The sequence below is a fragment of the Rhincodon typus genome, chromosome 9 (assembly GCF_021869965.1).
Source record: "Rhincodon typus isolate 14 chromosome 9, sRhiTyp1.1, whole genome shotgun sequence".
NCBI lineage: Eukaryota > Metazoa > Chordata > Chondrichthyes > Orectolobiformes > Rhincodontidae > Rhincodon > Rhincodon typus.
The window spans coordinates 21,233,888-21,257,357 of NC_063340.1; the positions used below are offsets into that span (position 1 = coordinate 21,233,888).

The following is a 23,470-nucleotide window of genomic DNA, read 5'->3' on the forward strand; positions in this document are numbered from 1 at the left end:
CAAAAAAAAATTCCTGCCACTCAACCAAAAGAATATCCATTGTACCACTGTTCCTTAGGCTTCGACTTTGCCAACAAGTCTGTTACATGGTACATTATCAACTGCATTTTGGAAGACCATGTACAATGCATCAAACACATTACCCTCAGCAATTGTCTCTGTTAGCTTACCTTTTGTATCCTCTTTATTCAAAGGAAAGGTTTCAAAGGACTGAAGAATATCCAACGTTGTTAGTTTGTTTAAGAAGGACAGCAGGGATATTCCAGGAAATTACAGGCTGGTGAGCCTTACGTCAGTGGTAAGGAAATTATTGGAGAAGATTCATTGGGATAGGATTTACTCACATTTGGAAAGATTTGGGCTTATTAGCGATAGGCAGCATGGCTTTAAGCAAGGAAAAGTTATGTCTCACAAACTTGATTGATTTTTTTTGAGAAGTAACATAGATGATTGATGAGAGCAGGGTGGTAGATGTTGTCTATATGGACTTTAGAAAGGCATTTGACATGGTTCTTCATGGCAGATTGATAAAGAAGGTGGAGTCATATGGGATTTGCGGTGAGCTATTAAGATAGATACAGGACTGGCTTAGTCATAGAAGACAGACAGTAGTGGTGGAATGGTATTTTTCTGACTGGAGATATGTAACCAGTGGTATTCCATAGGGATCAGTCCTGGGACCCCTGCTGTTTTTAAACTTATGTAAATGATTTGGAGGAGCATGTTGGTGACCTGACTAGTAAGTTTGTTGACAACATAAAAATTGGGGGAGTTGTGGCCAATGAGGAGGATTGCCAGAGGATACAGTCAGATTTGGATAGGCTGGAAACTTGGTCGGAGAAATGACAGATGACATTAAATCTGGATAAATGCATAGTGATACATTTTGGAAGCTCTAATGCAGGATGGGAATATACAGTAAATGGCAGAACCCTGATGGCATCAACATACAGAAGGATCTGGCATACAGGTCCACAGTTCTTTGAAAGCGGCAACACAAGTGGATAAAGTGACCACGAAGGCATATGGCATGCTTGCCTTCATTGGTTAGAGCATAAAAGTATAAAAATTTGCAAGTAATGTTGCAGCTGTATAAAACTTTAGTGAGGCCACGTTTGAAATATTGCATACAATTCTGGTTGCCACACTACTGGAAGGATCTAGAGACTTTAGAGAGGGTACAGAAACAGTTTACCAATATATTGCCTGGTTCGGAGAGTATTAGCTATGAGGAGTGTTTGAGCACACTTGGTTTGTTTTTTCTTGAATGTCAAAGGATGAGGAGTGATCTGATGGAAGTTTACAAAATTATAAGAGGCATGGAGTCTTTTCCCAAGTTAGAAATGTCAATTCCTAGGGGACACAAGTTTAAGATAAAGGGGGTGGGCTTAAAGAAGATACAAGAGACAATTTTTTTTTTAAACATAGAGGGTCGTAATTGCCTAGAATGCGCTGCCAGAAGAGGTGGTGGAGGCGTATACAACAGCAATGTTTAAGAGGTATCTTAACAGATATATGAATAGGCAGGGAATGGAGGATACTGAACCGCATAGGGGCAAAAGATTTTTAATTTAGAAAGGCATTCTGTGTCGGTGCAATTTTAGTAGGCAGAATGCACTGTTCCTTTGCTATGCTGTTCTTTGTTTTTTCAGTCACCTAAAACCCAAATAAGTTATTTAACACTACTTTCCCTTAAAAATCCACGATATCTATTCTCAACTTCGTCCGGGATTACAGTTTCTAAAAACATTCCCACCACCAAGGTTAAAACAACAGCATTGTAGTTGCTTGGCTTATTCTTCTATCTTCTTTTGAATAAGAATTTAACGTTTGTAATTCTCTAATACTTTTGTACCAGTCCTGCATCCAAGGATTGGAAGACGAAGGCCAATGCCTCTGCAATTTCCACCCTTACTTCTCTCAGTATCCTTGGACACATCTGTGTCCAGTCCGGGTGACTGACCAACTTTACATACAGGCAGTCTAATATCTCCTTTTTGTCAATTTTTAATGCATCCAATATCACAACTACATCCTGTTTCACTATGACTTTGGCAGGACCATCTTCCTTAGCAAAGACAAACGCAATGTACACATTAAATTTAAACAACAAAACTGCAGATGCTAGAAAACTGAAATAAAACTAGAAATAGCTGGGGTAATTCAGTAGGTCTAGCAGCACCTGTAGAGAGAAAGCAGAGTCAATGTTTCGGGTCCAGTGACACTTTCCAGTGGTGTTCTGATGAAGTCATTGAACCTGAAACATTGACTCTGCTTTCTCTCTAAAGAAGCAGCCAGACCTGTTGAATTTTTCCAGGTTTTTTCTGGTTTTGTTGCAATATACTCATTTATTGTTTTAATCATGCCCACTGCCTCCATGTTCAAATCCCTCTTTGGTATCTAATCAGCCCTACTCCTTTTTCTACCTTTTTGAAATGCCGTAGATGTCTTTTGAATTTCCTTTTATGATAGCTGCTAGTTCCATTTCATCTTTTTTCTTCTTCCCTGCTGAACTTTTGATGTTTAGCTTGGTATAAGCAAGAGATTTCAAAGACAGTGAAAAGAACACTTTCTTTTATAACATAATACATTCATGACTTTTGTTTCCCTGGTTGCTTTCAGAATGATTCTGGAGGTTAAAGCTTATTTGAAGACTGCAAAGCAATCTTGCAGGGCTATCGAACCTACGAGTGAAAGTTATATGGGGGTGGAGTTAGTTTCGGGCTTCAAATGAGTCAGAAAGAAGTGCAGGAATTTGATGGTGAGGATGACTGAATAGGACCTACCTCTGCCAGAACTGTGGATTGGCCAGAACCAAGAAATGTGCCATCATGAGAATCCATCCTCATAGGGGGTTTCAGGTAAACACCGCAACATCCACAGAAACGAGCATATGGATGGTTAGTTGCCCCACACTTTGAGCAGCTGAGGTAGCTCATAGGAGCACCAGGCTATAACAAAATAAACAAGAGCATTTATTTAGTATCTTTCATGTCCTCATAACATCTCAAAACACTTCACATTCAATGAAACAGTTTGAGAGTTGTAGTCAATATTACAATGTAGGAAACATTGCAGCTGATTTGCACATACCATAGCTCTAAAAACAAGATATGATGGTTGGAAGATTAATTTTGACCAGAAAATCAGGGATTGTCCTTTCCTTTTTCTTCTGAAATTGTGCCTTTAGATATTTTACGGCAACCAGAGAATGTAATCAAGGCACCAAATGCACACCAGCAATAGTGCACTTACTTCAGGAGCATATTGTCAGGGCTGGAAGCATTCAGATCAATTTCTTGGACATTCTGGGCTTCCGTAGCATAAGCACCAGCAGTCATGTTGAGCTTGAATTCACAAGCATAATCACATGTGCTCCTTCCACAGATGTTGATTGACCTGCTGACAGTAACCAGCATTTTCTGACCAAGGGGCTACGCTCCAAAAGCTTGTGTTTTCAAATGAACCTGTTGGCCTGGTGTCATGTGATTTCTGACCTTGTCCAATCCAGTCCAACACTGACACCTCCACATCTGTGTATTTTTGTAAGCTCAAAATTGCCCATAACAGGAGAAAGCATTTGGATAATCTAACACATTTGTAGCCTAACTGCCCAAATCATTTGAAGTAATGCTTCAACCAAGCGTCCTGGCTAAGCTTCTTTGACCAAAGAATTAACCTCTGGAACAGGAAAATGAGGAAGAATCAGAAAGGATACACAGTGTAAAGAAATTCAAAAAATGTTAAACATTTAACTACATCTGGAAAATGTTCATAAAGCATATGAACTTGACAGGAAAAATTTTCCTGGTGCAGTCTTCAAGCAGTGTAACTGAACTGCCTAATGTCCTCAGTTTAGCAAGCATTGCAACAGGTAAGTGATGGAGTATCAGTGATGATACACTTAGCAAGATATCTGCCCATTACTCTTGCCTTTTCTCTTTCTAGAAGTAATTACATAATCGGGTAGTGCAACAATCTAGTATTCCATAATGTTGTCAATCGTCTACTCCCATCCATGCCATGTTGACTTTGTCGCACTCTCCAGTTTCTATATATAGCTATTGACCTGGAGCCCACAGAATATGACTTGCGGAAATGACAGTCGACTTGAAGAAATACCAGCACATAAATAAAAGCAACTTAAAGGGGTCTGTGCCAATGAATCACAGAAGATTGATTCGAGCGGCAGGAGTGAAGATAGCGCGAGCCAGGGGACAGCCAGGAAGGTAAGGATTTTGCTTATAAAAACTTATTTCGTGAGTCAGCGGCCTACTTGATTCGAGTGGCGGGAGTGGAGAGAGCGCGAGCCGAGAAGTGAACTTTTATATTTGGGCATTGTCTAAACCCGAAACACTACACGTGTAGTGTCTCCCACCCATCCTCCTCCTCTAACCAAAAAAGAAGACTGTATGAAGGGTCGGTAAGGTAAGGATTTTTCTTTTTCTTTATTCTTTATTCTTTTGGCAGTCTAGAGTAGAGGGAAAGGAAGCTAGGGCAGTTGCATGCTCCTCTTGTAGGGTGTGGGAGGTAAGAGTCACTACTCGTGTCCCTTCTGACTTCAACTGCGAGAAGTGCACCCAACTCCAGCTCCTCATAGACCGCGTTAGGAAACTGGAGTTGGAGCTGGATGAACTCTGGATCATTCGAGAGGCTGAGGAGATGGTCATACCCAAGGTACAGGACAAAGGTAGCTGGGTGACTGTCAGGAGGGGGAAAGGGAATAGGCAAACAGTGCAGGGATCCCCTGTGGCTGTTCCTCTCAATAATAAGTATACTGTTTTGGATACTGTTGGGGGGGATGCTCTATCAGGGGAAAGCCATAGCGGCCAGGTCTCTGGCACTGAGCCTGGCTCTGTGGCTCAGAAGGGAAGCGGGGAGAATAGGAAAGCGATAGTGATAGGAGATTCACTGGTTAGGGGAACAGACAGGAGATTCTGTGGTACCGAGCGAGACTCCCGGATGGTATGTTGCGTCCCGGGTGCCAGGGTCAGAGATGTCTCGGATCAAATCAGGGATGTCTTGGATCGGGTCTTCAGGATTCTTAAGGGGGAGGGAGAGCAGCCAGAAGTCGTGGTACACATCGGTACCAATGACATAGCTAGGAAATGGGATGAGGACCTGAAAAGTGATTATAGGGAGTTAGGATGGAAGCTGAAAGCCAGGACAAGTAGAGTAGTAATCTCAGGATTACTATCGGTGCCACGGGCTAGTGAGGCTAGAAACAGAGAGAGAGCGCAGCTGAATACATGGCTACAGAGCTAGTGTAGGAGGGAGGGCTTCAGGTTTGTGGATCATTGGGATACCTTCTGGGGAATGTGGGACCTGTACAGGAAGGACAGGTTGCACTTGAACTGGAGGGGCACCAACATCCTGGGCGGAGGTTTGCTAGAGCTCTTCGGGAGGGTTTAAACAATTTGGCAGGGGGATGGGAACCGGAGCTACAGATCAGAGGATGGGGTAGCCAGTGTACAGACAGATAGAGCAAGCAGAGAATCTATGAGGAAGGAAAAGCAGTTGATAGGGCAAAGTGGCAGTCAGTGCGACGGGTTGAGGTGTGTCTACCTCAACGCAAGAAGTGTCAGGAATAGGGGTGACGAACTTAGAGCATGGATCAGTACTTGGAACTACGATGTTGTGGCCATTACGGAGACTTGGATAACACAGGGGCAGGAATGGTTGTTGGATGTTCCTGGGTATAGATGTTTCAAAAGAAATAGGGAGGGAGATAAAAGAGGTGGGGGAGTGGCATTGCTAATCAGGAATGGTATCACAGCTGCAGAAAGGGAGGTTGTGGAGGAGGGTTTCTCCACTGAATCAGAATGGGTGGAAGTCAGAAACAGGAAAGGAGCAGTCACTTTATTGGGAGTTTTCTATAGAACCCCCAATAGCAACAGAGACACTGAGGAACAGATTGGGAGACAGATTTTGGAAAGGTGTAGAAGTAATAGGGTTGTTGTTATGGGTGACTTCAACTTCCCTAATATAGACTGGAACCTCCTAAGTGCAAATAGTTTGGATGGAGCAGATTTTGTCACGTGCGTCCAGGAAGGATTTCTGATTCAACTAGAGGGGAGGCCATATTGGATTTGGGCTTGGCAACAAACCGGGTCAGGTGTCAGATCTCTCGGTGGGAGAGCATTTCGGTGATAGTGACCACAACTCCCTGACCTTTACCACAGTCGTGGAGAGGGATAGGAGCAGACGGTATGGGAAGGTATTTAATTGGGGGAGGGGGAATTACAATGCTATTAAGCAAGAACTACGGAGCACCAATTGGGATCAGATGTTCTCAGGGAAATGCACGATAGAAATGTGGAGGTTGTTTAGGGAGCAGTCGCTACAAGTACTGGATAGGTTTGTCCCACTGAGGCAAGGAAAGGATGGTAAAGTGAAGGAACCTTAGATGACAAGACATGTTGAACACCCAGTTCAAGAGGAAGAAGGAAACTTACTTAAGGTTGAGGAAGCAAGGATCAGACAGATCTACAGGTCTACAAGGTAGCCAGGAAGGAACTGAAGAATGGACTTAGGAGAGCGAGAAGGGGGTATGAGAAAACCTTGGCGGGTAGGATCAAGGAAAACCCCAAGGATTTCTATACTTACGTGAGGAACAAGAGGATGGCCAGAGTGAGGGTAGGGCCAATCAGGGATAGTGGAGGGAACTTGTGTGTGGAGTCAGAGGAGATAGGGGAGGTCCTTAATGAATACTTTGCTTCAGTATTCACCTGAGAGGGACCTTGACTTTTATGAGGACAGCATGAAACAGGCAGACGTGCTCAAACAGGTTGATTTAGGAAGGAGGATGTGCTAGAAATTTTGAAAAACATGAGGATAGATAAGTCCCCTGGGCCAGATGGGAAGCAAGGGAAGAGATTGCTGCCCCTTTGGCAATGATCTTTGCGTCCTCACTGTCCATTGGAATTGTACCAGAAGATTGGAGGCTGGCAAATGTCATTCCCTTGTTCAAGAAAGGGAATAGGGAGAATCCTGGAAATTACAGACCAGTCAGTCTTACTTCTGCGGTGGGCAAATTATTGGAGAGGATTCTGAGAGATAGTATTTATGATTATTTGGAAAGGCACAGTTTGATTAGAAATAGCATGGCTTTGTGAGGGGCAGGTCATGCCTCACAAGCCTTATTGAATTCTTTGAGGATGTGACAAGACACATCGATGAAGGTAGAGCAGTGGATGTAGTGTATGTGGATTTTAGCAAGGCATTCAATAAGGTTCCACATGGTAGGCTCATTCAGAAAGTAAGGAGGCATGGGATTCAGGGAAATTTGGCTGTCTGGATACAAAACTGGCTGTCCAATAGAAGACAGAGGGTGGTAGGATATGGAAAGTATTCAGCCTGGAGCTCAGTGACCAGTGGTGTTCCGCAGGGATTTGTTCTGGGACCTCTGCTCTTTGTGATCTTTATAAATGACTTGGATGAGGAAGGGGAAGGATGGGTTAGTAAGTTTGCCGATGACACGAAGGTTGGTGTAGTTGTGGACAACGTGGAGGGCTGTTGTAGGTTGCAACGGGACATTGACAGGATGCAGCGCTGGGCAAAGAAGTGGCAGATGGAATTCAACCCAGAAAAGTGTGAAGTGATTCATTTTGGAAGGTCAAATTTGAATGCAGAATACAGGGTTAATGGCAGGATTCTCGGCAGTGTGGAGGAACAGAGGGATCTTGGGGTCCACGTCCATAGATCCCTCAAAGTTGCTACCCAAGTTGATAGGGTTGTAAAGAAGGCGTATGGTGTGTTGGCTTTCATTGGCAGGGGAATTGAGTTTAAGAGCCATGAGGTTATGCGGCAGCTCTATAAAACTCTGGTTAGACCACACTTGGAATATTGTGTTCAGTTCTGGTCACCTAATTTATAGGTAAGATGTGAAAGCTGTAGATAGGGTGCAGAGGACATTTACCAGGATGCTACCTTGACTGGAGGGCAGGTCGTATGAGGAAAGGTTGAGGGAGCTAGGGCTTTTTTCATTGGAGTGAAGAAGGATGAAAGGTGACTTGATAGAGGTTTACAAGATGATGAGAGGCATAGATAGAGTGGATAGTCAGAGACTTTTTCCCAGGGCGGAAATGACTATTACGAGGGGGCATAATTTTAAGGTGATTGGAGGAAGGTATAGAGGAGATGTCAGAGGTAGGTTCTTCACACAGAGAGTGGTGGGCGTGTGGAATGCGCTGCTGGCAGTGGTAGTGGAGTCAGATACTTTAGAGACTTTTAAGCGACTCTTGGATAGGCATATGGAGGATAGTAAAATGTAGGGTATGCAGGGTAGATTGATCTGAGTAGGATAATAGGTCGGCACAACATCGTGGGCCAAAGGGCCTGTACTGTGCTGTACTGTTCTATGTTCTATGTAACACAGAACCAAAAGAAAGGACAACAAAGGAGAAAGCTCGGCCCCAAGCTACGTGGAGGAGATCACACAGAGCAATACTGTGAGTCCAACCTATAAAGGAAAATTGCTTTATCCACATCAAAGAAGTACAAGCACGAGGTACAAAACTACATTTGAGAGCATGAAAGTTTGGATTTCTCACATATATTTTATTCTATTATAGGACATCAGCAAACAGTAATCTACCGAGGTGCAGTGGCAATTTCTAAGAACACCTGCAGCTAGACACTCAGGAGCTAATAAAGCAGCCACTCTCAAAAAATTCCAGGCTATGAAAATCTTGTTTGAGATGCCCATTGGTGTGTTCTATCATAGCTCCAATGACCCCATCATTCTGGTTGTATCCATGTTCAGCTGGTGAAAATGGCGTGGATCGTGCTAACATGGGGCAGGGGTAAACTACATTGGCTTTGACCCATGGACCCAGCTTTGAATGTACTGAGCTAAAGGAGTGAGTGGTTGGAGGTGATGCTGATTAGCACGGTATGTTGGTACCATGACTGCTTTCCAGTAAAGAGGACAAGAAGCACTCCCTAGTTGAAATTTAAAGGAGATGAAACCTTAAAGTTTAGCTTCTTCTCCCTTGTATTTGAGAAGCTGAAGGATGATCTAAGTAAGGTATTTTAAGTTGGGAAAATGGTACAATAGGGTTGATGCAGAAATACTACTTCCTCTGATGGGAAAATTCACATCCAAGAGAATGTAACTTTAACATTAGAGCTAAGCCATTTAGGAGGAAAATAAGACAAACCTTTTCAGGCAAATGACAACAGAAATGTGGAGTTCTCTCTCCCAAAATGCTGTGAATGCTGGGATAATTGGAGTTTAAGACTGAGATTGATAGAAGTTTTGTAAAGGTACCAAGTGAAAATGGGGATTTGAAGGTACAGCTCAGCCAATGATCTAACTGAATAGCAGAAATGAAGCTGGAGGAATTTACTTTTTGATTTGGGGCCACTCTTGTTTTGCGTTTATTAAAGGCAAGACATTTTAGAGCTGAAGATTGAAAAATCTTTTGATATCTGAAGCTCAAAATCTGCCAAATATTTTCAGTTCAGGTAGGGAACAGATTAACATAGAGGAATGATGTGGATTGTGCTAACATGGGTCAGGAGTAAACTATATTGTCTTTGACCCAAGGTCCCAGTTTTGATTGTACTGAGCTAAAGGAGTGAGTGGTTGGAGGTGATGCTGATTGGCACAGTATGTTGGTACCATGACTGCTTTCCAGTAAAGAGGACAAGAAGCACTCACTAGTTGAAATTCAAGGGAGAAGAAACATTTTGTTTCCATAAAAGGATGCTAGCTGATTCAGAGGTTTATAGATCCAACTAATCTCAGCCTGAGCTTGGGGGAAGATTACATTAGTAGAAAAACCTATAGTCCTTTGCCGCTGGACTCTGGCATTGGTTTCTTAATAAAATTGTTTGTGGGAGGTCAGCCTTGCTGTTAAGGGCTGTACTTATTGCCCATCCCGTTTTACTCTGGGGAAAGTGGCGATGAGCTGCCTACTTGAACCTCTGAAGTTCAAGCGAAGTAGATACACCCACAGTGCTGTTAAGAAATGTGTTCCAGGATTGACGTGGAACATCATAAATTGGTAAACATTGGCAAAGAGCAAAGTAAATACCAAAAAGCTGCTTGAAGCAGGAATGAATGGCCACTGACTAAAGTGGCAAATCTCTTGCTGCAATAGGAAAAAATCTAAGGCAAAAAATAGAAGGGTAACATGGGATCAGCTGACTAGATTGAAGGTCTTGTTAATAGCTCCATAGGTCTGTGATGGTATCATAGAGAAGCACTGCCTCTTGACACAATGCTCTTCAGAGATATCGAGCCTAGAAACCTCATAGGCAGAATAAGGGTTTCTCTTCATGTGTGGGTCTCAGAGACCAATTGCAGCTCCTTGAGATACCATGATCCTGTTGCTCCCCTTTCTCCAAAATAAAAGAAAATGAAAATCACTGAATTCCTGACAAGCTGAGTACTTGCAGGCACTGCCGCTTCAAATAGCACCTTGAAATGTTGTTTCAGAGTGCTTTTGGCCAATACAAGTCCAGTGCCACAGGATGCTTCAATGGTGAAAATGACGTTGGGGCTTTTAGTGATACCATAGGACTTTAGACATAAATACTTTAATGAGATCCAGGCCTGTTTCGCGTGGAATTTTGGGCTGCATCACTGAAAATCTAAATGCAGTATTGTAGTAACTCAAATTTCGGATTGTTGCATCCAACTTATACGCAGTAGAATAACTTACAATTGGACCTGAATAAATTCAATTTGCACCAAGGCTAAGAAATCAGCAGAATTAGAGGGAGTGGATAGAGCACATGAGCTGTCCACAACATAATCTGCCACTTTGTCTCACAATCTACTTTCCTTCTATCTTCCTGGAGCAAATCCTTTCAATTCACCTCCACTTGTTTCAACAACCTGCATTTCCATATTGTGTTTATTTTAGGACCTTCATTGAGGCATTATCAGTCAACTTTTGGTATTGAACCATTTAAAAGTATTTGGACAAGGACTAAAAGTATTTGGACAAGGACTAAAAGTGTGATAAATTTCTGACATCCAACTCTATCGCTTAATGCTTTATTTTGTTGCATACCTTGGCTCCACACCAATCGCAGTATCGTGCATCAGTGTTGTTAACTCGGCCACATTTGGAACATGCCAGCATCTTTCCTTCACGACTTGGTAATGGCGGAAGGAAATCTCCATTAAAATGAGACTGTTTTATAGAAACAAGGAAAAGGAAAATTCACATCCGAATTCTAAAACGATTTTAGTGCAATGCAGAAAGAAATAGAAAACGTCTCATGAAATAATGGACAAATCTATTTTACTCCTGTTCAAATTATTGTTTTGTAAATTTAGCTTCTTCTCCCTTGAATGTAACAAGTTGAAGGATGATCTAAGCAATGCATTTTAAATTGGGAAAAGGGTACAATAGGGTTAATGGGGAAATTCAGACCCAAGAGAATGTAACTTTAACATTAGAGTTAAGCCATTTTAGGACGAAAATAAGAAAACCCTTTTGAGGCAAATTACAAAAGAAATGAGGGGTTCTCCCTTTTAAAATGCTGTGAATGTTGGGATAATTGGAGTTTAAGACCGAGATTGATAGAAGTTCAGTAAAAGTATCAAGTGAAAATGAACTTGAAGGTACAGCTCAGCGATAACCTAATTGAATAACAGAGCAGGATCAAAGGGCTGAATGGTGCTCTCATAAATGAAGCTGGAGGAATTTACTTTTTGATTTGGAGGCAACTTTTGTTTTGCATTTATTAGAAATGAGGAATTTTGGAGCTGAAGAATGAAAAATCTTTTTACATCTGAAAACCAAAATCTGTCAAATATTTTCCAGGTAGGGAACAGATTAACATAGAGGAATGCTTCCCCAGTAATGCCCTAACAACTGGAGTCAAGTCATCACTGTAACTTTGCCAGTTTCTTGTACAATCCATATTGTGGCACCTAACTGAAATCCCCAACTTAGTTCCATAACATGGATAGTTTTATGTTACTTTCTCAGGTCCATGGAATCACACAGTGGTGAAACACAAAGACAAAGAACTGTGGATACTGGAAATCAGAAATTGCTGGAAAACCTCAGCAAGTCTGGCAGCATCTGTGGAGAGAAAGCAGAGTTAACATTTCTGGTCCAGTGATCCTTCTTCAGAACTGAGTATAGCTAGGAAAAGGTTGGTATAAATGCTAGAGAAGGGGGATAGAATGATTAGTAAGTGGAAATGGAGCCCAGAGAGAGACAGAACAGTTGGGCAGACAAAGGAATAGGTAAAGGTCAGCATAGGAGAATGAATAGCTGCTAATGAGCATTTTTAGTAGTTGACAATAAGTTGTTTGTGGTAGCAGCTCACGCAATGACAAGTCCTGTTGTGTGGGGTATGGGGTAAGGAAATGGAAGGAGGTGTTCAGGCCCTAAAATTATTGAATACACAGTACAGGTCATTTGGTACATGGTGCCTGTGTATCATAGGTATTCTTTTAATCCCACCGTCCTGCTTTTCCCCTACAGACGTGCAGTATTTTCATCCTTCCCACTGGTCACTACAACTTAATTTTCATTGTTAAATATGAAATTAAAAAACTGATCTTGATGCATTTTTTAAATTAAAAATTCATTTGCATTAGGTACAAGTTATAGCAGATGCAAATAACAATAGGTGTTTTTTTAAACAGCTACACAATAACCAGGTAATTCAGTGACACATCATTCAGTTTATGATGTACTCTGTATTTAAGCAATCCTTTTTAATAATATCTACAAAGTAGCTCATAGAGACAATTTAATTTTATTCTCTTACTCCACATGACAGAATGCATTATGTTAGCGGCCATCATTCATCAACTGCAGCTACAAGCTGCATTCGATCAAACTACACTGGGAAGAGTGCAAGATTCATTTGCTAATAGTTGACCTCCTGAAACAAGTTGTTGTTTCTACTATGTTGAGGAGACTACATGAATGGAACTGTGGTCGAAAGAGTAGAGGGTGTTAAGTTCCTTGGTGTGACGATAACTAACGACCTGCCCTGGACTTCCCACGTAAATGTGACAGTCAAGAAGGCACAACAACGCCTCTTCTTCCTCAGGTGGCTCAGGAAATTTGGCATGTCCATAAGGACCCTCACCAACTACTATTGAAAGCATACTGTCTGGGTGCATAATGGCCTGGTATGGCAACTGTCCAGAACCATAAGAAACCGTAAGAAACTACAGAAGGTGGTTTGCACAGCCCAGACCATCACGGAAGCCATTCACGGGCTCTATTTACATGGATCGCTGCTGCGGAAAGGTGGCCAACATCATCAATGACCCATTGCACCCTGGTAACGACCTCCTACAACCTCTTCTGTCAGGCAGAAGATACAAAAGCCTGAACACACACGAGCAGGTTCAGGAACAGCTTCTTTTCGGCCGTTATCAAAACGTAACCTGCAACGTAACTTGTATGCTTCTAAGTCTTCTTGATTTGTACATCCTTTGCTTGCTGTGATCTGCCTGTACCGCTCATAAACAAAGCTTTTCACTGTAGTTCGGTAGATGTGACAATAAATCAACCAATCAAACAATCAACTGGAACTTTGGACTTGCCTGCAACCGACCAATGCACTCTCCTGCTCTGCTGCTTGGCAGCTTCTGCTGGTTTTTTGATGTTGTTTTATCCATGGAATGTGGGTGTCACTAGCTAGGCCAGCATTTATTGTCCATCCTTTGTTGCCCTTGAATTGAATGGCTTGATAAGCCATTTCAAGTAGCAGTTAATAGTTAACCACATTGCTCTGGGTCTGGAGAGTTAGGCCAGACCGGGTAAGGATGGCAGATTCCCTTCCCTGAAAGTCATGAAAATACTTGGATTCTTACACAATTGTGTAAAAAGAATGGTAGCAAGTCAGCAGTCCATTTACATCTATTTCCACTGATTTTAACTGAAGATGTAAAAAGGACTACTGAAATCATATCATCAGTTTTAAATTATTGCAAGAAGACCTAGACCCAAAATTATTGAGAGATGCTCCAAAAAGCACAACTTTTTAAGCTATCTGGCAAAGATTTGCAAGTTCTAGAATAAGGCTAGCAAAAAGATCTCTTATAGAATAGAATATAATTTCGTCCAGGAAACATTTTTAAAAACACAGTTATAATTAACTCTCCTTCCCCCAGTACGGCCAGGAAGTGCAAAGAACTGGGCTGAAGAATGGTGGATGGAGTTTAATTTAGATAAATGCAAGGTGTTGTATTTTGGAAAGACAAACAAGGGCAGGACTTATACAGTAAATGGAAGGGCCCTGGGTAATGTATAGAACAAAGAGATCTAGGGTACAGGTTCATAGCTCCTTGAAAATGGAGTGACAGATAGACAGGGCGGTGAAGGTGGCTTTCAGCATGCTTGCTTTCTTCGGTCAGAGCACGGAGTATGGAGATGGGATGTCTTGTTGCAGCTGTACAAGATGTTGGTGAGGCCGCATTTGGAGTACTGTGTACAGTTCTGGTCACCCTACTATAGAAAGGATATTATTAAACTAGAAAGAGTGCAGAAAAGATTTACTAGGGCACTACCTGACCTGGAAGGTTTGAGTTATGAGGAGAGGTTGGATAGGCTGGGACTTTTTCCCCTGGAGCATAGGAGACTGAGGGGTGACCTTATGGAGGTATATGAGGTCATGAGAGACACAGATAAAGTAGACAGCCAACAATTTTTCCCCATGGTAGGGGAGTCTAAAACCAGACAGCATAGGTTTAAGGTGAGAGGGGAGAGATACAAGAGAGTCCAGGGGGCAATTTTTTCACACAGAGGGTGGCGAGTGTCTGGAACAGGCTGCCACAGGTAGTGGTGGAAGCAAGTACAATTTCATCATTTAAGAAGCATTTAGACAGGTACATGGATGGGATAAGTACGGAGGATATGAACAAAATGCAGGCAAATGGGACTAGTTTAATTGTAAAAACTGGACAGCATAGGCCAAAGGGCCTGTTTCCATGCTGTACATCTCTACGACTCTAACTGGGTGATTTCTAACAGACCTTTAAGGCACACCTGGGCAACCACTGCCTGGTGGAACACTGTGAACTTCTATCTTGTAACTGTTCTTACTTACTTTGCTAAACCGTGGTTCTTTCCTGAACTTGGCAATTCCAATAACAAACTCACAGGATTTTTGTGCAGCCCGTGTTACTACCTGACAGTCAGATTGGTCCTGGCTGAATTTGAAAACAAAAAAAAAGGAAGACTTATATTTATTTGGACTGCCCAAAGCATTTTACAGACTATGAGTAGTTTTGATGCCTAGTCACTGTTACAGCATAATAAATTATGTTTCAATTTGTACACCATAGTGTATGACAGACAGCAATGTGATAACAGCCAGATAATCTGACTGTTTAATGACGGTGGTTGAGGGGCAAATATCGACAGGGCACAGGAGAGGACTCCCTCGCTATTCTTTAAATAGTGCCAGAGGATCTTTTCTTTCGACCCATAGGGCAAATGGAGTATTGATTTAAACCATTTTCAAAAAGCTGCAGTGATGGTTCACCACTCCCTCCGTACTACAATTAGCAGGGAAAATCAGAGGTTTCTCAATTTGTATCCAATAAATCTCATTAAACACAGTGACAGTGACTTACTTTCGGTGATTCTGACAGCCTGGTCTCACAGGTAAGGCAATACTGGATATTAGCTGGATTGCCTGTCCCACAAGATCGACAGATAATCTTGTCCTATTTAAAAAGCACTGCATTACTTAATAGCAATACCTAAATTAAAAATGCATATATCAGAATACATTAATGCCCAATCAATCTCATTTTCACCCAAGGCAGGAGTAGGGGGCTTAATGTTCATGAATTGGTTGCATGTTACACCTACATTGAAAAATGTTATATTGTCGATTTCTGTCCCCATGGATGTTCAAAATTACCTCCAGAAAAACCTCTCAGCAACAATGCTATTTTGCAAAGTTCTCCCCCTTCTCTCAACATTTTTTAAAAGTTATATTAGAAATATGACAATTTATTTATTTCTCAGATGTACTGGTGACGTTGATTGGTAGCACCAAAAGAACTTCTAAATTTTGTTTTTGTTAATTCCTTCATTGGATGCAAGTGTCACTGGCTAGGCTAGCTTTTGTTGCCCATCTCTAATTACCCAGAGGGCAGTTAAGAGTCAACCAGATTATTGAGAGTCTGGAGTCACATACAGGCCAGACCAAGTAAGGATGGCAGTTTTCTTCCCTAAAGGACATTAATGAACCAGATGGGTTTTTCTAACAATTGACAACGGATTCATGGTCATCATTAGACTCTTAATTAAAGACGTTGGTCAGCTATACAGCATCCTGAATTTTTTAAAGTTAGTGACATTTGACTGATAAATTCGACACCCAGTGAATACATTTCTTAAAATCAGTTAGATTGTTTGGCCTGCATGAAAAATCAGCAAAGTTTGTGTTGTGTGAATATTTCCTACATGCTAAACACTAGTCATATTATGTACCTTGAGATGGATGCTGGCCTGAGGCTTTAGCTGAGGGGTTATTAGGGCCTCACACACAATACATGTTGGAGTATTCAATGGGATCATTGTCTTGCATTCCACACAGAGGCCCATCTGCAAACAACACAACAGGTTTTATTTTAAATTAGACTTCTGATGATGTATTTCATTTCTTGACATTCAACTTGAGTGCCTAATTGATAAATTAATTAGTTTTCTTCCCCAGACAGGACTTTTCTCTTGGGGGCGAGTTTCAGATACTCTTTGGAGGGTGTCAGCTGCTTTCTTCACTAATTGGCCTTTTAAAATATATTTTAACCTATTTTCCTAATCAACCTGCTCAGAGCTGTCATTACATGTGCCTGAGGTAGGTGGGATTTGAACCCTGGCCTCCTGGTCTAGGGCTGGGGACAATACCACTGCATCACAAGAGGGCCCCCTTCACTAAGTGGCTAGTTCACTATGGGAATTTCACACAGCTGATTCTATTTTAAACTACAATCAGTGTCAATGCGTATGAATGTTCCAGCAAGGCACTCAGAATATTGGAAACTCATGCTGATTTCTCTCTTTGCACAACTTCAGCCCCTGAAAATAAAGTCCAATATCTCAAGCCATAACCTAGTGATAGAACTTTCACTGAAGTTACAAAGATAGTAGGTTCAGAAAACTGGGTTGTTTCACCCCATGGTACAAAATCTACATAGATACTTCAGTGCAGTACTAAAGAGTGCTCCACTGTCAGAACTGCAGTCTTTCGATGGAACAGTAAATCAAGGCCCACGACAATACTATGGCTTTAAGAGGTGAATTGTGTCTTTTTTTTTTAAGATTCATATATAATTTGACAAGAACACACAGTAATTCATTTCTAGAGTGCATATTCTGCATGTGTTCTCACTACTTCAGGAAGTGAATTTTCGAACTCCACCAAAACAATCATCTCTCCAATAGCGTCATATATTTGACCTATTTTCAATGCCTTTATCCACCTATCAAAATTACTTTGTTTGATCCTTTCAAAATCTATGTATGTTTGACCAGGTCCCTTTGTTAGATTCCTAAAACATTGTCTGCAGCCTTCTGGTATTAGCTCATAGGCACTTAAAATGGCTTTTTCCACCTGCTCAAACTCCCCAGATAGTGTTGCAAATACCTCACTAGCTGTACCTACCAACTTTGTTTGGATCAACAATATTCACATAGTCACCGGCCATTTCATTTGTCTAGCCACTTCCTCAAATTAAATGAAAAAGGCTTCCATGTCCTTCTTGTCGAACTTGGGCAACGCTCTGACATATTTATACAGATCCCCATTAGGCCTTTGGCTACAATGGGATAGCTCTCCGTCATTGTCCTCATTGCTACTCCTACCTTTCATTTCTATCTCTGCCATTTTAAGTTGACTTTTAGTTCCAACGTCTGACGTTCAAAAACTTGCTCTTTCTCTCTTTCTTCTGCTTTCAACCATAATTCAAAACTGTTTCCTTTTCCTTTTCATATTCAAGCTGCTTCATTTGCAATTGAATTTTAGCTATTTCCAAGGATTCCGATGGCATTTCTGGCAATCGTAAATGTCAAGCTGTTGGTGCAATTACCTCCTCTTTTTGCGCAGACAAACGTAACCCCAACTCCAGCTTGTTTGCCAATTCCAAAAGTTTTGCCCTGCTCACTTTCTGTAAAACTCTCAAAGTGATTTCTTCCATCCCCAGGAAACTCTTAGTGATTCAAAGATCCATTACTGCACAAGGCACACGCTATTTAAACCAACCAAATGCAGCACCTGAAAAGAAAACACTAGCACTGACCACTCACTGCCTTTAAGTCCAATAATTCTAAACCCAACCTAGAATTAGAAATTTTGATTCTGAGCGAGCCCCCAGTTTGTTATGGAACAGGCAAAACCCCATCAAAATATTATAAGATAGCCTAGACCCCAACTTTTTCTTATTTTTAAAGTCAAGTGTAAGACGTTGTGCTCCAGATGCAATTCAATTGGTCAAACTAACAGGCTTGAAGCAAAACACACTTTATTCATACACTATAGTTAAAATACAAAAGAAGAAGAATTTGAATAATTTAATACTGTTGGAAAATTTGACAGAATAATAGATTACTTAACTACTAAACACTAACTGTTCCAATATAGCATCATCCCATAAACACACCAAATCCAGTGAAATAGATTGTCGCACATGTAATTCGAGCAGCAGGAACAGAATCCAAGCTTTTAGCTTTAACAGAGAGAGGAACAACAGCTTCCACATTCTGCTTCAAGACCCCAGAAACTATTCAAAGCTAAAACTAAAATCCTGGTTCTGAAGGAGCTTGACCCTTCCCATTCGTGCTACTTCTATTATTCCAACTATAAAAAAACCGAAGGCCTCACAAGCTGTTTACTTTATTGGCTTGGGAACAGACGCTCATCACCTATGTCTCAAGCTCTCTTCAAAAAGAAAACAGGACAAATTACACTTCTTAAAGCCATAGTATCATCACATCCGTTTAACCTCTAGCAAATGTAATAGATCATACGACATTTCTCAAAAAAAAGAGCTGGAGAGGCTTTTCTGTGTCTAATGTTTATTCTCAACAGTACCAATAAGAAAAAGATTATCTAATCATTATCACAATATGGTTTGAAGGGTCTTAAAATACCCAATGTGTTTTGCTTTTGTTATTACAATATGTAAGATCTGCTGTACAAAAATTGACTGCTACAGTTCTTATTTTACAACGATGAGGACATTTCGAAAGCTTTAAGAAAAACCTTTGCTGGTTATAAATGGTTTGCGGCTGTCCTAAAGTTATGTATAATGTTATATAATGTAAGTTAATATTTACACAAGGAAGGTTAGTTCATTGTTTCAGTACTAACCTGCGCTCCTTCAGGTGGTGGAAGCCTCCGGCCAGGCACTGGAGGAACTGGTGAGCCACATTCCTGACAGAAACGTGCAAAAGGATCTGATGGACGAGGGGCAAGGCAATAAGCACACCTAAAAACAAAAATTACAATGATGCACAAACAAAAATATACTTTTTCCATTACCAACTGTCACCAAAGAATTCATAACTGATTATTCTACCCAGTTCGAGTCTCACATCCATACCATTGTCAATTGATAGCAAGGTCCATTACAGTGATTTAGACGTGAATGAGTTTACCAGAATCCATGCTGTGCAAGTTATGTGGTTTGTGAAATGGGTCAACACTTTCTCATTCTGATAGTCGGTTCTGATATAACGCGTGTTTCTTCAACGCAAATTGGCTTTAACGCGATTGAAGAATTTAGATTGCTACTTGTAGAATGTGAACTTTCCTTATCTGTATTGGCTGTAATGTGATTCCAGCCCCATTAGTTTAAATGGCGCGGCTATTGCGCGATTTTCTTATAATGCAAGATCACATGAGAACGGAACTATCGTGTTATATCAGAACCGACTGTATTCTTAATACATTCCCACAATAGCATTCTTCCAAATGTAATTCTCTAGTTTATATAAATACCAACTGTAACTATACTTCAGAACTTATTGGGTGCAAAGCACTTTGGGATGTCCAATAGATTTTTACATTTTTACATCTGTACGACAGTTGTTTTAAAAACTTTGTGTACTCTTTCAGAAAAGTCTACAACAGTGAAAATATATGTTATAGAAAAGAATACCAAAGAGAATAGCACTAGATTTTATGCACAAAAAAGCATAAAATAAAAGTACAGGTCTGTGGTTAAAAGCTTCTGGAAAAAAATCCCCAGAACAGAGGGGCATAGAACAGGCAGAATCATATCCCTCCAGGAGGAAAGGCTGTTTGTATCAGCCATTACAGCAAAGACCTGTTTGTGGTCCAGTAGTGGCACTTTCGCTTCCACTTCCACTCTAGAACACTGTTGGTCTGAAATGAAAACAAAATATAGGTTGACACCCTAACATGGTATAGAAAAAAGGAGTTATCTTAAAAAAAAGAAGTGTTGTGCTCCAGGAGGTGTCTTTGAGAAGCGACTTTAAATCCAGGCCCTCTCTGCTCTCACAGTTGGACAAAAAAAAACCCTTGGCACTATTTTTAAGGACAGCGGGGGAGTATTTCCCTGGTGTCCTGGCCAATACCAAATTCTTAACCATCACCACAAAAACAAATTAACTGATCATTTCTCCATTGCTGTTTGTGGGCCTTTGTTGTGTATAAATTAGCTATTGTATTTACTACATTACAATAGTGATTACCTCCAAAAGTAATTAATTGGTTTGAAATGTTTTGGGATTTCCCAAGATCTTGATAGGCACAATTTAAGTAGGAGTCTTTTCTCCACCCCCTCACAATGAATGTGAAGTATGCTCGATGAAGGTGAGATTTAAAAGGCCTGCAAGATCAATTCAGCCTGGGTAGAAATTATCATATGTTTCACTGCTACAGTCCTTTAAAATCTCTTAAGAGTACCAAAAAATTAATTAAAGATTATAACGGACAGTGAATAGCTTGGTCAGCCTGGACCTCTAACACATAGGATCAAGATTTACCATTGTTTCTTTTTTGGCTTGTAATATAATTGAAATTGCACTTGTTCAATCTCCATTTAAAGTAAACACAATAATTAAAGGTAAAGGTAAAATCATTGTAGTCCCAGTTGACCACAGGGCTGCTTTCTCATTAAACAGAGACAACTGAGTTTAATATAACAAGGTGTTGAGCTGTATGAACACAGCAGGCCAAGCAGCATCAGAGGAGCAGGAAAGCTGACGTTTCGGGAGATTTTTCTGAAGAAGGGTCTAGACCTGAAACGTCAGCTTTCCTGCTCCTCTGATGCTGCTTAGCCTGTTGTGTTCATCCAGCTCTACACCTTGTTATCTCAGATTCTCCAGCATCAGCAGTTCCTACTATCTCTGTAACAATGGAGTTTAACATTTTTTTGGGGGGGTGGCAGGGGTTGGGATTGAGTAGGCAGGATCTACATGGTAACCTCAGCTGGTATGTAAATTTTACCTGTGCTGTTGGCATCACGCTACATCGCAAACCAGCTGTCCAGCCAACTGAGCTAACTGACTCCCTAGAATAATTACAGCACAGGAGGCTATTCAGCTGGTTGTGCTTGCACTGGTTTCTGAATTGGCGACAAAGATGTCAAAGCAAAATACTGAGAAGATGACTAAGAAAGAATAATAATGAATACAAAGTGGATACAGCAATGAAGTTGGTTACCAGTTGAGGATTGGGGTTTGGTCCTCTTTAATTGCATCTCTCATCTGATCATGCGCAAAATTTCTAATGGACTCTAGGCGCATCGAACAATGTAATTTACTTCAATCAATATAAGTATCAGCTGATATTAGAAAATCTGGTACACAATCATTCACATACTTCAGAAAGTCAGTCTCCCTCTGAATTCTCATGCTCTGGGTACTGTTCAAGGTCTTGGGAGGACTTGCATCGATGGAAGTGACCAACTAGAGAATATAGAAAGGTTACAAATGACAAATAAGTATTCTCCTACATAAAAGTCAGGGTATTTTTCTTGTCAAATCACAGTCACTCAGAAGTTGATATTTCTTTCAGCATGACATTTATTTTCTGTATTTTCTAACTTACCCACTAATTCAGCCAAATGGTCTAGCCAAAATAGGGAAAAGGTTTGACTCCAATAAACCAACTCACCCAATGTTAGGGACCAGCTAATACTCTCATGCATGGAAATGATCCATGTGTGCAATTCTAGTTGCCCGTTCCTGTCACAAATTTACATAGGTCAAAATTGGACCAATCGTCCATTTTAATTCTCCGAAAATCATTTGCAGAAGACAGACATACTGAGAGGATAATGGGCTGGGTTCACATTAACGTTCCACCGTATAATGGATAGTGTTCTTAGGAAGAAAAAGTTGAGTTCAGACTTGTGGTACACTACTGGGGCCTTTGTCATGTCTGGGTATGTTGGAGACTAATTGATATACATCAACTGCTATGATTAGCTAACTGTAATTGTTATGACTATCTCATGACTACCAGGATGAATCAGATGGATATTACTCTTTTTCTTCAATCTAGAAATTTTTATGCTCCCAAAAGCCTCCACTACAAAAAACCCAAGATACATTGAAATGCTCCACAAACCTTCCCTTGCATGAAAGCATTTGTAAATATGAACTTTTTTTATGTATCCTACCTTGCAATTAGCTACATGCTTCCAAGGAACTGCTGTCACAAATTTGAGACAGTATGTTCTGGTAGTCAAAGGAAAGGTTTCAAGCATTGTAAAAAGATTGAAGTTGTTTGTGGCCAGAAATACCATGGTAATAAACCAAGATGTTTAGCTATCAAATTACAAATGAAATCTGATGATATTGTAGGTCCCAAAATTCCATTGCAGATATGAGATTGAATACTGATGAAAACAGATTTCCTTGTATGGCATCTAATTCTTTTGTTTGTACTAGTGCTTCTGTTTTTAGGCACCTGCAGGTTATCTTTCACCCCATGGAACTTGCACACATACATCATGGTGAGAATGGCCATGCAAAAAAAATCCAGAAAACCATTTAGGACAAGGAATCATTTAAATACAGACTTTGCACAATCTACTGATGCAGTGAATGCAAATGCTTCTCAGTCACTACAAATAGGTTGAATTATCAGAAATATCATGCTAGTGGCTAGAAACATTAGTTTTATTTTTGTTCACATTACCGGCAGAACTGAAAATCTGACACATTTATATCAAATCACCACTGGGCGGCATGGTGGCTCAGTGATTAGCACTGCTGCCTCACAGTGCCAGAGACGTGGGTTCAATTCTACCCTTGGGTGACTGTGTGGAGTTTGCACATTGTCCCTGTGTCTGCGTGGGTTTCTGCTGGGTGCTCCAGTTTCCTCCCACAGTCCAAAGATGTGCAGGTTAGGTGGACTGGCCATGCTAATTTGCCCAGAGTGACTAGGGGTATAAATTATTTCAGAGATAGTAGGAGCTGCAGATGCTGGAGAATCTGAGATAACAAGGTGTAGAGCTGGATGAACACAGCAGGCCAAGCAGCATCAGAGGCGT

The 23,470-nt window shown here is 40.9% G+C and overlaps 1 protein-coding gene across 5 annotated transcripts in view; it reads right to left on the minus strand.

Annotated features, from left to right (window-relative positions):
- Positions 1-23,470, minus strand: part of dzank1 (double zinc ribbon and ankyrin repeat domains 1) — a 94,265-nt gene that overhangs the window by 41,290 nt on the left and 29,505 nt on the right. For 4 of the 5 annotated variants that reach the window (XR_007262809.1, XM_048600625.1, XM_048600626.1 and 1 more), the window contains exons 7-12: positions 21,793-21,878; positions 19,315-19,432; positions 16,437-16,550; positions 15,569-15,661; positions 11,025-11,147; positions 2,787-2,951 (exon numbers count right to left, since the gene is read on the minus strand). Coding sequence is in view for 4 of the 5 variants with exons in the window: in XM_048600625.1 (XP_048456582.1) it covers positions 2,787-2,951; positions 11,025-11,147; positions 15,569-15,661; positions 16,437-16,550; positions 19,315-19,432; positions 21,793-21,878 (699 nt within the window). In the remaining variant the exon portion in view is untranslated. The remainder of the gene's footprint in view (positions 1-2,786; positions 2,952-11,024; positions 11,148-15,568; positions 15,662-16,436; positions 16,551-19,314; positions 19,433-21,792; positions 21,879-23,470) is intronic. The other variant, XM_048600627.1, reaches the window with a different exon arrangement.